Source organism: Cynocephalus volans, chromosome 2 (genome assembly GCF_027409185.1).
Source record: "Cynocephalus volans isolate mCynVol1 chromosome 2, mCynVol1.pri, whole genome shotgun sequence".
NCBI classification, from domain to species: Eukaryota; Metazoa; Chordata; class Mammalia; order Dermoptera; family Cynocephalidae; genus Cynocephalus; species Cynocephalus volans.
Genome location: NC_084461.1, coordinates 188,115,438 through 188,131,273, shown reverse-complemented (window position 1 = coordinate 188,131,273; position 15,836 = coordinate 188,115,438). Strand labels below are relative to the sequence as shown.

Sequence of the window (15,836 nt, the reverse complement as noted above, 5' to 3'; positions counted from 1 at the left end):
AAAACAATTTTAAGTGACAAAAAAATTTTAATTGTATCTAGCTAGGAATACAAGCATATATTACACATAAATTTTATTATACATATATCACTAGTACATGGAACTATATCAGACCAACTACATTGTCATAAAAGCTTCTGAACAAACCAAAATTACTTAATGACTTAATAGTGAATAACAGTACTATCCTAAATGTAGACAGGAAACAATTCACAACCTCTTCCCCCCATCTTTGGCACGATATCTGGATGTTGGCCAATGTTTGAATTCAATACAGAAGACGAGACTGTCAGGTTTTCATCAGATGTTCTCCCTGTTCTTCAATTGACATTGATTGCATATACTTATTTAGTAAATCTTCTTCCTTTTTTTCTTCATTCATGTATGATTCATCATCACTTGAAGAAACTGAAGGAAAAATAAGAGTTTATAATGTCTGTTTTGGAAATAAAATTAATCACCTAGCAAAAACAAATTGCCTGCAATTTTCAAAACTCTTAATCACATCTCCCTTCCCCCCCATCTCTTATTCTTTAAAATAAAATACATAGTACTGTATTATAGCCAAGTTACTGTATAGCAATTTCTTTGTTACTAAGTCCTGTATTCCCATTGATTTTCAAAATCTTTTGGTTAGGGGGAAGTTAAAATGAAGTTATATCTTCTGTGTCTCTCTATTCTCCTTTAGTTCCTTCCCATCTTTTCTCTTGGCATTCCCTCTTCTCTTGACATTCTCAGGACAGTTCCCTCACCTGGGGTTTCCTCTAATTGTTCTTTTTGGAACCAGACTTAACCTTCTCCCCTGCCCTTTTTCTCATTTCTTGAATAGGCATAGTATGATATTTACAGCAGAGCTGGGTGAGGTTGTCATACCGTGATGAGATATTGCTTCAAAAGGCCTAAGTTCCTTACTTCCTACCCACTTCCCTATCCACTATAGCAAACTAGGAAATTATTTAACTTCCATATAATCCTTTCCACTCTATCAATTCTGAGGAATACTTCGGAGCATTCAGTCTCTCCTGTTTTGCCTTTTTCATTTTGCAGTATTCTGTACTTATGGTATAAGGATACTTTATGCTGACTTTTCAAACCCTGGATTTGTCTGAGTTGCATCTAAAATTTTGATCATATCACCTGTTTGGCTTGTTGAATATCAAACAAAATAGTATAAGTGATATAGCCCTTTGTAAACTACTAGATGCTATACAAAATGTGTTGTCCATCCAAAAATGGCATTATCTCATAAAAGAAGTGCTATGGCTTGAAAAAGTCATGTTTGTGGCTGTGGGTTCTGATAATTTCATTTTCTGTTAAATCTCTGTCTTTGCTCTTGTAAATATCTTCATTTAGTATTAGAAATATCTTGAATCTCACTCCCTTGAGAAGTATGTTCTTTTAAATGAAAGCATAAACTACATTTCATGTTTACTTTTTTATTTGGAGCAATAAAGGCAAATCACATTCTAAATTTTTTAATGTCTTCTGTAATAGGAATGAAACTAACTTGGGCTTAATATTTTTTAAGCATAGATATTTTTAAGTGTATATATTTTTAATTCCACATTTACCAGGTTCCATGAAAAGTCTGCTTGTTCTTCTAAAAATCTTCAGTGACTTACATCTTGTTTTAGATGCATATCCAGCTTTTAACCTGTGAGAAAAGGAAGTATCTTAAATGGAGCCAGCAAAGTGAACAGCTGCCTAATGCATGTAGAAGACCACATACATTTTTTTAATAGCTGTCAGCTTAACCAAAGAGACTCAGCCCCTAAATTCTCCTGTGACTTATTAACTGTGAAATGCAAAGCCAACTTTGCATTATAGTGCAGTTTGAATACTCAGGCTTCTGAATCTCTTTTTTCCTCTCCTTTTTTGTTTTATCGTGTTCCCCTGTGCAGAAGGAATCATATGCTTCTCCTTTTGGAGATTGCATTATTTTGAATTTGAGTGAGAATTATATTGAAAAGGGCAGTCATCCATATCTCTAGCTGATCGAGAAATTTTTACTATTCCATAAAATATGTTCTAAAAGAAGTGGCATATCCTAATTAGTATAGAGAAAGTAAGATAACATCCTTTTGTGTTTTTTGTCCAACCTATTCTGAATTTAGCAATGTGAACATATGAGGGAACACGAGCTTTAATATCACTTAGCTCCCCTTGAAATAAAATTGGGGTACATTTTCCCCCTTTTAATCGATAAGAAACAGACCCTTCTTTGTTTCTCACTGGTCGCCAAAGGGAATGCTGTATGAACACTTCAGTTGCAGATGCAGCTACAATATTAGAAGGCCCCAAGTCCTCTCTCTCCAGTTGGTGTCGCCATGTAGTGAAGGGGTAATGCTGTTTATGTGAGTAACGAGAGCTGAGGCGGCTCCTGTGATGAGTGAGGACACCTGTCATACAAATCACCTCAGTTAGATGACGCTTTCACTGTAAGAACTAGTGAGAAACCAACTAGAGGTGCACCTGCCTGGCTTCTGTGAGCTGTGCTGAATCACATGCATGTACTGCCTCTTCATTAACGTCCTCAGATAGTTTGCATTATAAATCTTAGCAATGCTGCACAGATAACGCTTTTGGCCTACGGTGAGGTCTGGATGCTAAAAGACAGAATAAGACAAGGGTTTGGATCCCCGCACTGGCCAGCCACCAAATGAATGAATGAATAAACAGATAAATACACAAACAGAATAAGAAGATTTATAATCTGCATTGTAGAACAGAGGTTGGCATTATTCGTAATCTGAAAAGATGAATGTTCAGGACAGTTGTACCATCTGTACATTATACCTAAGCAAATTCATCTATGTTAACTTGGCCAAAAGAGAAAGAAATGGCCATTTAAACAGTGCAAGTGACTCTGCTTGCCATTCTACTCAAACGATTCAGATGCCCTGTGAAGTTTGAGAACCCACTGCCCTAGAGGAACAAGGAAGCAGTGAATGTGCTGTTTTGTCAGCGAATCTTAGTTCCCATATACCTCAGTGTGGCTCTTTTTTTTTTTTGTAGCCACAAAGACAACACATATTTGTAAAATCAACTCCAATAGACATTGTACATTGTACACAGACATCTTCTTATAAGAGAATATGTAAGGGCACCATGGCCTCTTTGTTTAAAAGGGACATACTGTAAAAACATGAAGCACCAGGCACTATATCCCAACCCTAACTTCTAGATGGCCTCTCAGGAGGTAGCACAGAAAAGTTCTAAAACACGTTGCCTTCCCAATATGATTTTTGAGGTATATAACGTGATACCTAAAAGCAATCTAGTTACCTACTTAGTCTAAACTAAAAAAACATCTTTTCCAGCACCAGAAGAATGTATGTCTGCGTTGGACATACTGAGGGATAGTATGTTCATCTCTAAAGTAATTTTGACTGCGATTTTCATTGTACTTGCTGATTTTAGAAGTTAACGCTCACTTAAAATGCAAGAATCCACTATATATGCATATGTATATACACAGAGATTTACTTAATATGTAATAAATCCAGAGAAAAGACAAAATGTTGGTCAGAAAAATTTACCAGTGTGCTGAAATCCATAGTAACCCTAATTCACTTTGCTCTAGAAATATTTCTAGTAGGTATGATCTTTAATGGGTACTACAGCTCAACAGTTGTAAAATCCTTACTGTCATTTTTTTACTTGCTTTCTCCTAATTTTGTAGTCCTTGAGTGAAATCTTTACAATGTTGGGTTTCCATCTCTAGGATGGAACTTTCGTTGAGTATCAGTGTGGTCAGGGCACTGAGCTTCCTGAGTAAATATAAATTAGATCGGAAGTATAAAACCCTGAAAGAATTCTTATGATAGAGAATTTATAATCTTTGCATTCATTCATGAGTTTACCTAACAGGTATTTCTTGACTCCTAGATAATATGCAGGCTATACTTTGTCATCTGCAGTGCTTTACCTTCTACGTAGCTTATCTTCATAAAAAGTTAGCTCTGAATACAAAAAGTATTGGTATTTAAATACTTCTGTTTGAAAATGAATCAATCAATATTTCCCATTAGCATACCTTTAGAAAGGATGCATCTGTCATTGATTTAGGGATGTGAATTGTTTGAGGAGATTTCCATAACTCTTGCAGCTTAGCTATGTGTGAGTTCACTTTGTGTCCATCTATGGTTCCATCTGTAGGCAAGGACAATATCATGTGAATTTCAGAGGCAAAAATCAGTTCAAACTTACTATGATCTAAATGGTTACATGTGTCAATGAGTGTTTTACATCAGACTGTTAAATTTGAAGATACAGTATGATATGCCTTTGGTGTTAAAGCACACAAACATCTAAGATACTTATATTTTATTTATATATATATATATAATTATACATCATTATATATGGACTATATTATTTTGCCAGTAACTTACTTTTTTTTATCATGTCAGAAACATACTAAAGAGGAAATACACATGCAGGATTTATGCATTAAAGATTTACAACATTTTATCATTCATTTGATTTTAGTATATGGTTTTAAAATTCTATTCTGTATTAAAGATAGAATGACGCATATTTTATTTCTTTAGTAATACAATGTTAGAGGGCTTTGCAGATATTTATCAAAATTTATTTTTACATAGTTTAAAATATAGATGTGAGCAGAATAAAAGAATAGCCTTTTAATTAAAATAAGATGAGACATGGTCCCAGAAGAATAGAAACTGGCCTTCAGTTTCAGAAATATTGAGACTAGTAGTTTAGTCTCAATATTCAGTCTGTTAGTAGCTAACTTCATTAGCAGCTTGGGGAAAAATAATATAAAAAATATAAATTTTATCAGGAAATACCACTTTTCAATACTTCCCTCTTCCCTGCACATCCTTTTCCCAGGCAACAACTGATGTGCTTTCTATAACTATAGATTAGATTGCATTTTCTTGAGTTTGACATAAAGGGAAACACACAATATACTTTTTTTGTCATGCTGCTTTCACTCAACATAATTATTTTGAGATCCACACATACCACATGTAACAATAATTCATTCCTTTTTATTGTTAGGTTATATTCCATTGTATATATACATATGCTACAATTTGATTATCCATCCACCTACTGATGGACATTTGGGTTGTTCCCAGTTTTTCACTATTACAAATAAAACTCATAGAACACATTTTAAGTTAAAAGTTTTTACTTAGTAAATTGAATTAAGTAAGCACAGTTTTGTTTCAATATTATTGATTAATAATAAAACCACTATTGTTTTGTATATTCAACTTTAAATTTAGTTATTTCTTCAAGATTTTGGCAACTTGGATGGCTAGTTAAGTAAGATAAGTAAGAGTTATATTTGCATCCTGAAGTATTACTTGGCCAACAAAAGTTAAATCACCTAGAAATTGTGTTAGTATGACCCTTGAAACATAATTTAGAATCTAATAATAAAATGAATATCGATTTAGCATTTTTTAAATTTTATTTTTTAAAAATTTAACACGTTGGTCAGAGACTTTTTTAAAAAACATATGTCAAACCCTTCCTTACAGAGTACCCAATCCAGAAAAGAGTTCAATTTACTGGAATAAAGCAGTTCACAACATATCTTCGAAGAATCATTCAGAGATTTATCTTCTCAACATGTATGTGAAAACCACTTCTAACAAGCCTTTAAACACATTGGTCACAAACTTCCTATTAAAAAACATGTCAATAAGGACTATTTATTTAAGAATATGTCTTTGGTGTCCTTGCTAAACAATATTTCTAAGACGCATATTATAGCCTGGACTAAAATTTAATTTCTCAAAAGCTTAATAGCATTTCTTTACAGAAAATGAAGCATTTAAAAATAGTTACGCTCAACAACAAACAACCTGTCTTAGTCTGTTTTCTGTTGCTATAACAATACCACAGACTAGGTAAATTATAAGCAATGGAAGTTAATTCAGCTTATAGTTCTTAAGGCTGTGAAGTCCAATGTCAAAGTGCCAACATATGGTGAAAGACTTCTTGCTGCATTATAACATGGTGGAGGGCATCACATGGCAAGAGGGCAAGAGTATGCCAGTTCAGGTCTCTTTTCCTCCTATAAAGCCAGCAGTCCCATCATGGGGGCCCCATCCTGATGATCTCATCTAATCTTAATTACCTTCCAAATGCCCCACCTCCAAACACCATCAACATGAATTTGGGGATTAAGTTTCCAACACGTGAAATTTGGATAACACATTCAAACCACAGCATCCCACCCCTGGCCTCCCAACTTCATGTCCTTCTCACAATGCAAAATACATTCCTTCCATCCCAAATTCCAAAAGCCTTAACTCATTCCAGCATCAACTTGAAAGTCCAAAGTATCATCTAAACCAGATATGGGTGAGACTAAAGGCACAATTCATCTTGAGGCAAATTCTCTCCAGCTATGAGCCTATGAAATCGAAAGGAATTATCTACTTCCAAAATATAATGGTGGGACAGATCTAGGATAGACACTACCCATGCCAAAAGAGGGAAAGAGGTAAGAAAAAAAAGAGTAACAGACACTAACTAGACCAAAACCCAACAGGGAAAACAACAATAAATCTTAAAGCTGCAGAATAACCTCCTTTGACTCCTTGTCTTGAAATTTGGGCACAGTGGGGTGGGCTTGGGCCCCCAAGGCCTCAGGCAGCTCCACCCGCACAGCTTGGCTAGGTTGAGTCTACACTTCATCTCTCTTAGGTTGGATCCTCCCACCTGCAGCTTTCCCAGGCTGGCATTGCATGCTGGTAGCTCTATACCTCTTGGTCTTGGGGATGGCCTCAATTCCACAGCTCCACCAGGCATTACTCTAGTGGGGAGTTTCTGAAGCTGTTCCACCTACAGCAACCTGGGATTCCACGTCATCCAATACATCATTTGAAATCTAGGTGTAGGAAGCCATCCCCCAACAGCTCTTGCATTCTGGACACCTTCAGAATTAACACTACGTGGACACTGCCAAGGTTTACCATTTGTACCTTCCAGAGTGATAGGTCGAGCTGCACCTGGGGCCTGTTGAATGATGGTTGGGGCAGACAAGGGGTACTGAACCAGAATGCAGGGAGCAGAGAGCTGAGTGGGCCCTGGGCAGTGAGCCCACGGAGGACACCCTGACCCCATGCCTGGAAACTATTCTGTCCTAGTAGTCTGGGACTGCGATGGGAGAGGCAGCTGCAAAGACCTCTGAAATGCCTTTAGGGTCTTTCTCCTATTTTCCTGATGAGTAGCTACTGGTTTTCTTCTATCCATACTAATATCTGTATCAAAGAAAAGGTGGCTTCACCACACCCTTTATTTACTCTTCTGAACATGCTTTTCCACTCTTTACATAGCCAGGCTGTAAACTTTCCAAATTTTTCCACTCTGCTTCCTGTTGCATCTTACATAAGTGTTAAAGGTAGCCATGCAGAGAAGCCTGAATGCTTTGCTGCTTAGAAATTTCTTCTGCTAGATGTTCTAGTTCGTAACTTATTTTTTTTAACGGTAAGGGGATTGCAACCCTTGGCATGGTGCGGTCCGCACCACGCTCAGCCAGTGAGCGCACCAGCCATCCCTATATAGGATCCAAACCCACAGCCTCTGCACTACCAGCACTGCACTCTCCTGAGTGAGCCACGGGACCGGCCCCTAGTTCATAACTCTTAAATTCCACCTTCCATAAAGCCCTTGGGCATGGACAGTTCAGCCAAGTTCTTTGCTACTTTGTAACAAGGATGATCTTTGCTCCAGTATCAAACACCTTGTTCCTCAGTTCCATTTGAGGCCTCAACAGAATGGCCTTACTGTCCACATTTCTATCAACATTCTGATCACAACCACTCAAATGATCTCTAAGAAGGTTCAGACTTTGCCTAGTCTTCTCTTCTGAACCTTCAACAGAATCTCCCTTAATGCTCCATTTGCAACAAGACAGGCTTTTTCTAGACTGCTCCTCCAAACTCTTCCAGCCTCTATGCATTAACACGTTCCAAAGCCACTTCCACATTTTCAGTATCTGTTATAGCAATAACCCTACTTTGCAGTACCAATTAATTTTCCGGGAGGCTGTGAAACCCAATATCAAGGTGCCAGCATCAGGTGAGGGCCTTCTTGCTGCATTATTACATGGTGAAGGGCATCACATGGCAAGAAGGCAAGAGTGTGGTAGCTCAGGTCTCTCTTCCTCTTCTTATATACCCAGAAGTCCCATCATGGCACTCATCCCTACCCTGATGAGCTTATCTAATCCTAATTACCTCTCAAATGTCCCGCCTCCAAATAACATCAACACACAAATTTGGGAATTAAGTTTTCAACACATGAAATTTGGGTAAGGGGCCGGCCTGTGGCTCACTCAGGAGAGTGTGGTGCTGATAACACCAAGGCCACAGGTTCGGATCCCATATAGGGATGGCTGGTTAGCTCACTTGGGAGACCATGGTGCTGACAACACCAAGTAAGGGGTTAAGATCCCCTACCGGTCATCTTTAAAAAAGAAAGAAAGAAATTTGGGTAACACATTCAAACCATAGCACAATCCAATCCAAAAATGGTCAAAGGACTTGAATAGACATGTCTCCAAAGAAGATATACAAATGGTCAAAAAGCATATGAAAAGATAAAGAGATGCTCAGGCTGTCTAGTTAGCCCACTTGGTTAGAGGTGGTGCCAATAACACCAAGGTCAAGGGTTCAGATCTCTACAGTGACCAGCCACAAAAAAAAAAAAAAAAAAAAAAAGGCTCAACATCACCAATTATTAGGGAAATGCATAATCAAAAACAATGAGGTACGATTTCACACCCAGTAGGATAGCTATCATCAAAAAAAACAAAACAAAAAAACCAGAAAACAAGTGTGTTGGCTAGGATGCAGAGAAATTGGAACTCTGTGTATTGCTGGTGGGAATGTAAAACGGTGCCGCCACAATGGAAAATAGTATGGAAGTGCCTCAAACACTTAAACACAGAATTGTTATATGATTTAGCAATTCCACTTCTGATCCAGCAGTTCCAAAAAAATTGAAAGCGGGGACTCAAACAGATATTTGTACACCCATCTCATAGCGGCATTATTCACAATAGCCAAAAGGTGGAAAAAACCTAAGTGTACATAAATGGATAAACAAAAGGGGTTTTACATACAATGAAATATTATTCAACCTTAAAAAGGAAGGAAATTCTGACACATGGTACAATATGGATGTATCCTGAAGATATGCTAAATGAAATACACCAGTCATAAAAGGACAAATAGTACATGATTTAACTTATATGAGATACCTAGGAGAGTCCAATTCATAGAGACAGAAAGCAGAATGGTGATTGCTAGAGGCTGTGAGGAAGGAGGAATGGGTAGTTATTGTTTAATGGGTACAGAGTTTTAGCTTGCGAAGATGAAAAAGTTATGGACATGGATGGTGGTGGTAATTGCACAACAATGTGAACGTAGTAAATGCCAGTGAACTGTACACTTAAAAATGGTTAAAATGGTAAATTTTATGTTACATATATTTTACCACAAATAAACAGTTAACTAATCCAAGAATTTTTGAATACAGTGCTTGGACTTTATGCATTGAAACGAAAATAACTCCAAGTAATTATGAGCATTGATCTCCAAATACTAGACTTTTATTTTGCAGAGGCATGGGTTAATTCTTCTGAAACTACTTTTTATACATGCTAGGACTAAACAAATAAGTAAATATATTGTGGTTAAAAGGAGTCTGTTTTTACACTATGGGAGAAAAGAGTTATCTATTAATATAGAAAGTGGAAAGCATAGAATGTTTTCCTGTTTGCTGGATTGGAATTGAAATTGTCAGTGTGAACTTACTGGGTTTTAATACACATAGTAAGTAGAAATATAGAAACAGATAAAGATATGTGTGGGTATGTAAGTATGTATGTGCTCACATGTAAACATACACACATTTCTTTCCCAGTTCTGTCCTTGGAGAAAGCCTAGAAGCAATAATAATCCATTATCAATAAGCACACCTAGCACCCAGATCTTACTTTCTGAGTACTCTTCTTTGCTAAAAAAACAAACAGGGCTCTGTATTAGTTTTCTATTGCTGCCATAACAAATTAATACAACTTTAGTGGTTTAAAACAACTCCCACTTATTATCTCATAATTCTGTAGGTCAGAAGACCAAATCAGCTTGCCTCGGCTATTATCTGTAGGTTGTGGGACCTTCCTGGTTTATTCAAATTATAGGGAGAAGTCAGTTCCTTACAAATACAGAGCTGAGGTCTCTCGTTTCCTTGACATGTGGCTCTTTTTGTCTTCAAGCCAACAGTGAGGTGTTAAGGTATTCTCTTGCTTCACATCTCTATAACTTCTTCAACATCTGTCTGGCTTCAGCCAGAGAAATTTCTCTGCTTTTAAGAGTTCACCTGACTAGATCAGGCCCATCCAGAAACTTCAGGATAATATCTCTTTTAAATATTGTAACTTAAGTATGTCTGCAAAGTTGCTTATGCCATGTAATGTAACATATTTGCAGGTTACAGAGACTAGGGTGTGGATATCTTTGGGGATGATTCTGCCTATCACAGACTCCTTGGAGAAATGGCTGATATCAAGGCTAAAACAGGGACAGTACAACATTTTGTGCCAAAGGATAACAGAGACAAATTAAAAGAGAGCACAGGAGCCATCTGTAAACGGCTTCCATTGGCCAAATCTGTAATAATTTGAGCATCAAAATAAATAACGAATTTAAAGTAAAGAATTTAACGTATTAGGCTGGCTGGTTAGCTCAGTTGGTTAGAGCGTGGCGCTGATATACCAAAGTCTAGGGTTCAATCCCTGTACTGGCCAGCTGCCAAAAAGAAAAAAAAAAAAGAAAAAAGAACTTAACCTATTGAATAAAGTAAGAACCTGTGCATCGCACAGGTTTAATAAAATTATTAAATATTTATTTAATAAATTATTTATTATTAAATAATAATAAATTATTTATTTATTAAATAAATAAATAAATAAATAATTGGTAGAGAAAGAAAAGACCTTCCTTATCATAGAAATCCAACTCACAAATGTAGAATGAGTGATGGAATTAGAAATATCTCCTATTTCTAGACATCATAATACATAGACTTATATAATAATAATAAATGGATTTAGTCAAGAATGGATGACTAAACTAATGGGTGAAAGTTTGAAGATTAACAGGATATATATATAGTCTCAAGTATATCCCCAAAACATACCTTTACAAAGGGTAAAATAGTAACTTTACAGTGGTGAAAGCTGGCAGACATCACCTGAACCAAATGATCGAAATTAACATTGTCAGTAAGGAACTAATCCATAGCAGAGGTCTCCTGATATGATGAACCAAGATGAACTCAGCACCATTTCTGTGGTATTCCTGCTAGAACTGCATAACCTGAATCTCATCAGGAGGAAACATCAAACAAACCCATATTGAGGGAAATTCTACAAAAGAACTGGCTTGTATTCTTCAAAAATGTCAACATTATGAAATACAAAGAGTCAGGAACTGTTCCAAATAAGAAAGCTAAGAAACATGACAACTGAATGCCATGCATAAACTTGGATTTTTTCTTTTTTTACTATAAAAGACATTATTGGAAAAACAGATTAAGTCTCTATAAGGTTTATAGATTATAGTATTTGTTCAAATTTCTCGATTTTGATAATTATTTTGAGATATGCAAATGTAGTTAACAATTTCTTTTTTTAAAAAAGGAAATACAGACTCAGAAGTACTTAGGGATAGAGGGGCATCATGTCTGCAACTTACTCTTAAACAGTAAGATAGAGAATAGAGTCAACATTCGGGAGAATCTGAATAAAGGGATTCTGGAATTCTATGTACTATTCTCAAACTTTTCCATAAGTTTGTAAGTCAAAATTAGAAAAAAAAAAGTTTAAGTTGCTAATTTTGATAAACTGTCCTACATTGTTATAGAGATGTAGTTTATTGTTAGGGTGAATAGTAAAGTATTAGTAAATGAGTTGTCAAAAAATGGGTTTTACTCACTGTCTTGAAGGCTGCCAAATTTTAGTTGTGGTAAATCAAATTTAAAATAATATTTAGATTCTTTGCCAAGAGTTAGCTATAGTGTTTATATTAAATAATAGGATGAGAACTTAAGTCCAGATACAGAAGAAAACAATAAAGCACTTGAAAACTAGCCCTTTTTCCCTCCAATTATAAACAGCAATACACATTGTTCATTGTAGACTTGTGAAGTACATTAAGTTTAAAAAAAGAAAAAAACTCTTTAATCCCACCATCTACTAGTAATTATTTTTAAACATTTTTTTTTTTTTAGATGACCGGTAAGGGGATCTTAACCCTTGACTTGGTGTTGTCAGCACCACACTCTCCAAAGTGAGTGAACCAGCCATCCCTATATGGGATCCGACCCCATGGCCTTGGTGTTATCAGCACCACACTCTCCCAAGTGAGCCACGGGCCGGCCCTATTTTAAAACATTTTGACATATTGCCTTTCATGTTTTTTACTAGCCATATATATGTTATTTTTATTTGAGAAGGGTCCCATGGTATACAAACCTTTCACTTTTAACATTTGTTTAAAATTTTTTTATATATATAATTGAATTAATCTACCTCATATACTGATAATTATTAAAATTTCTCCCTAAAATTATTACCCTCCACATCTGGGATGTATTAATTGTATTAATTTGTTTTCTGTTTTTGTTTTGTTTCTTTTTAACATTTAAATAATTCACTAAGAATTTCGGTGAGGAATCTAAATTAGTGAACACACAATGCAACACATTTTTAATTAATTAATTAATTAATTAATTTTATTATTATTATTTTTTTTTTTGGTGGCTGGCCGGTATGGGAACCAAACCCGTGACCTTGGTGTTACAAGGCTGCGCTCTAACCAGCTGAGCTAACCAGCCAGCCCCCAACACATTTTTTAAATGACCGTGTTATTTATTTACATATATACATGTACATATTTATGTATATATGCACACATATGTGTATGTATTTTTTCCTAGGCAACTGTAAGGATTTTACATTTTCCAAAGAAAAGCAAAAAGTGAATCCAAATTTATATATCATTGAAGTTAAATGAAACATTTAAAAACTACTATACTTAAAAAGTATATATATAATAAATACTATATATATACACACATACATATATTCAGTGAACTCTACCTCCCCTCCCCCCAAAAAAGCAACTGGTAAGAGGCCTTTGGGGGCTTGTCTTACTCTCTTAACTCCAGCAGAGAAGAGGTGAGTACTTTGAAAGCTCTATCTTTTATTTCAAAGGAGAGAAAAAATCAGCACTGAAAAATATTTTACGTTCTCTGAAGCTGTTCAATTTAGAATTTCTTCCTTCAATCCGTGTAAACTCCAGACTGTGCTGTGTGCTTTTTCAACCAACATCAGTTATAAACATAGTTCTTTTAGGATTCATTGCTAAGTTTAAAAATGCTCGGTGTGAGGTATACTAACAGAGAGAAAGAATCTGCTGGTTGTTCTTTGAAAATCTTAAAGACTAAGTTCACCAGGGATGCTAATAAAATCTAGTTTTAAAATTCTATTGTGTAAGTAGTCATAGGCAAATTGGCTTCTCTGAACTATGTTATTTATAGGTATTATCTGCTTTATATGCACTCACCAGTACTTTTGGAATTCTTGTCATAAGAATGTCCAGCGGATCTGTTTTTTAAAAAGATATAAATAATATGAAATTACTTGTCAGTTTTATAAACACTAAATAGTGTATTCCAAATTTTAAAAGCATAGTATTGAATATGCGTTTTACTTTTCATGTTTCCATCAGACATGTCTTACAAATTTTCTCCTGTAATTTTGGTTAAATCCTAAAAGCGCCAAACTTTTTCAAAGTGACTTATCTGAGAATTTTAACCATACTAAAAAGGACTTATTTTAAGTCAGATACGGTCTTGTTCTTATAGTTCCCTAATCTAATTCCTATAGTGAGCTTAGTAAAGTAGTTTGGGCTTCCGTGCTATCTATCCACAATATTTTCTTGCTGACTTTATTTTTAATGAAGTAATTTGAGCACTGAAAAAACTATCCTTTGAATAGTAACTAAAGTGTGCTGGAACTGATAAGTTGGTCTGTAATGTTTCTAATTTTGTACAAGTCTTTTTTTTCTTTTCTCAAATTAAGACAAAATATCCTTCCTTTCCGCTTCCTACAATTTATTCAGTGACCAAGAGAGATCACTGATCCCCTGATATACTAGGATCCAGCACTCCAACAAGGACTGTGAAAAACAGAAAACAAAGATTACATTGCATCTTTTAAAAAGTCTTCAATGTCACTAGATATAAAAAAGACGGCTATGGGCCAGCCCCGTGGCTCACTCAGGAGAGTGCGGCGCTGGTAGCGCTGAGGCCGCGGGTTCGGATCCTATACAGGGATGGCCGGTGCGCTCACTGGCTAAACGTGGTGCGGACAACACCAAGCCAAGGGTTGCGATCCCCTTACCGGTCCAAAAAAAAAAAAAAAAAAAAGATGGCCATGAGTGCAGCAGGAACCATGACTGTGGGAAGGAAGGGATGAGGAGGAATTGCCTCCAGCAGTGACTTCAGCAGCGAATCGTCTTCACCACTCAGGAAACAGTGGTAAAAACCTGCTCAAAATGAAGATTTATGATGAAAGGAACTTTAGTGTGAAGAAAATGTCAAGATTAATGTGCCTCTAATATTCATAGTCATCTGTCTCACTGGCAATTAGAAACCCTCATTTGACAGAAACGTAGCTAATGTCACACAGGAAAAACTGATTTGACTTGGAAACCCTCCATTGAGCTGGGGACGTTTTCTCGCTACTCTGTTCCCCTATGTCCTCGCTTTTACGTAAAGATGCTGCAGCCAGACTGCAATTTTCCCAGCAGGTTTGGCAGCGCCCCCTCGGGGCAGAAGGACACACGCAGGCGACTGTCGCAGTGACCGCGTTTAGTCATTGCACCAAACCCTCCTCCCAAGCTTCCCTCAGAGGCCCTTCCCCTAAATAGTGAGCCAGCCTCCATATTTCCCATCCTGGCCCCACAACAAAGGTTCTCCCCTCCCCTCACTTCATTGCACTGGGGAGCAGTTCAAAGTAGATCAGCCAGCCCCCCACCCTCCACCCTCCTGGGTCGCCGTCCTCACTAACCCCCCAGGGCCCGCAGCCTCACCCGCTGCCGGCACCCTCGGTCCCGGCCGCTGCGGGCGGCTCTGAGGAAGAGCTGCACTCAGTCCAGTCGGACCCCGGACCCCAGCCAGGCATCTCCCCGGTGTCCGGACCGCAAGCTGTGTGTGGGGAAAGCTTTCTCTTTCCCCTCCCCCGTCAGTACGCGTGCGTCAGGCAAGGAGCTATTGAGATGAAGAGGCGGAAGACGCCAGATTCTAGCCCCTCCGATGCTGTCCGGACACTGCCCGAATAGCTTCGGGAGGGCGAGGGCAGATCTACGACCCTGGAATTAAGTTGGGGGAGGGACGGGAGTTCTTTAGTTGATCGCGCGTTTGCACTTTTGCATCTTTTGGTGGAAGGGATGCTTCACGGAAAGGAAATAAATATGCTGTCTAAAACAGGAGGTGACTTCCACCTCAGTATTCCACACCCTCTGCAAATTTGCAAATCTTCGTTGTCACCATATAGGTCAAACGTCGGTACTCAAACCAAGAACCAATGCACCCGGCTCAGGGATGCAGACCGTTATCCGTTATCCGTTATCACCCAGGCAACCGGACTTTGTCTGTATCTCAAAGGCTGATTTCCGCCAACTACTTCTGCGCACGCGCAAACCCGTTCCTCCTCTTCCGATTTCCTCAAGACGCGTTTCTCACGGGACTTGGCCCGCAGGATGCTCCGTAGTCAGAGG

General features: G+C 37.4%; 1 protein-coding gene across 1 annotated transcript; it reads right to left on the bottom strand.

Annotated features, from left to right (window-relative positions):
* Positions 1–169: 169 nt before the first annotated feature.
* FAM216A (family with sequence similarity 216 member A) lies at positions 170–15,609 on the bottom strand. Its single transcript, XM_063087730.1, has 8 exons — positions 15,574–15,609; positions 15,150–15,286; positions 13,620–13,660; positions 4,037–4,152; positions 2,477–2,606; positions 2,216–2,399; positions 1,572–1,654; positions 170–408 (listed from the first exon to the last, which is right to left on the bottom strand). The coding sequence occupies exons 1-8, from the start codon at positions 15,607–15,609 to the stop codon at positions 290–292; spliced, it is 846 nt and encodes a 281-aa protein (XP_062943800.1). The 3' UTR covers positions 170–289.
* Positions 15,610–15,836: the final 227 nt, after the last annotated feature.

Bases quoted from the DNA above. Each gene is read 5' to 3' on its own strand.
- FAM216A (XM_063087730.1), bottom strand. From the start codon at position 15,609: ATGGTGACAACGAAGATTTGCAAATTTGCAGAGGGT. The intron at 13,661-15,149 runs GTGAGGCTGCGG...TTTAAAAAACAG, and splicing joins ACCGAGGGTGCCGGCAGCGG to ATCCGCTGGACATTCTTATG. The intron at 1,655-2,215 runs GTCTGTTTCTTA...CTTTTCTCACAG, and splicing joins CCAGTGAGAAACAAAGAAGG to GTTAAAAGCTGGATATGCAT.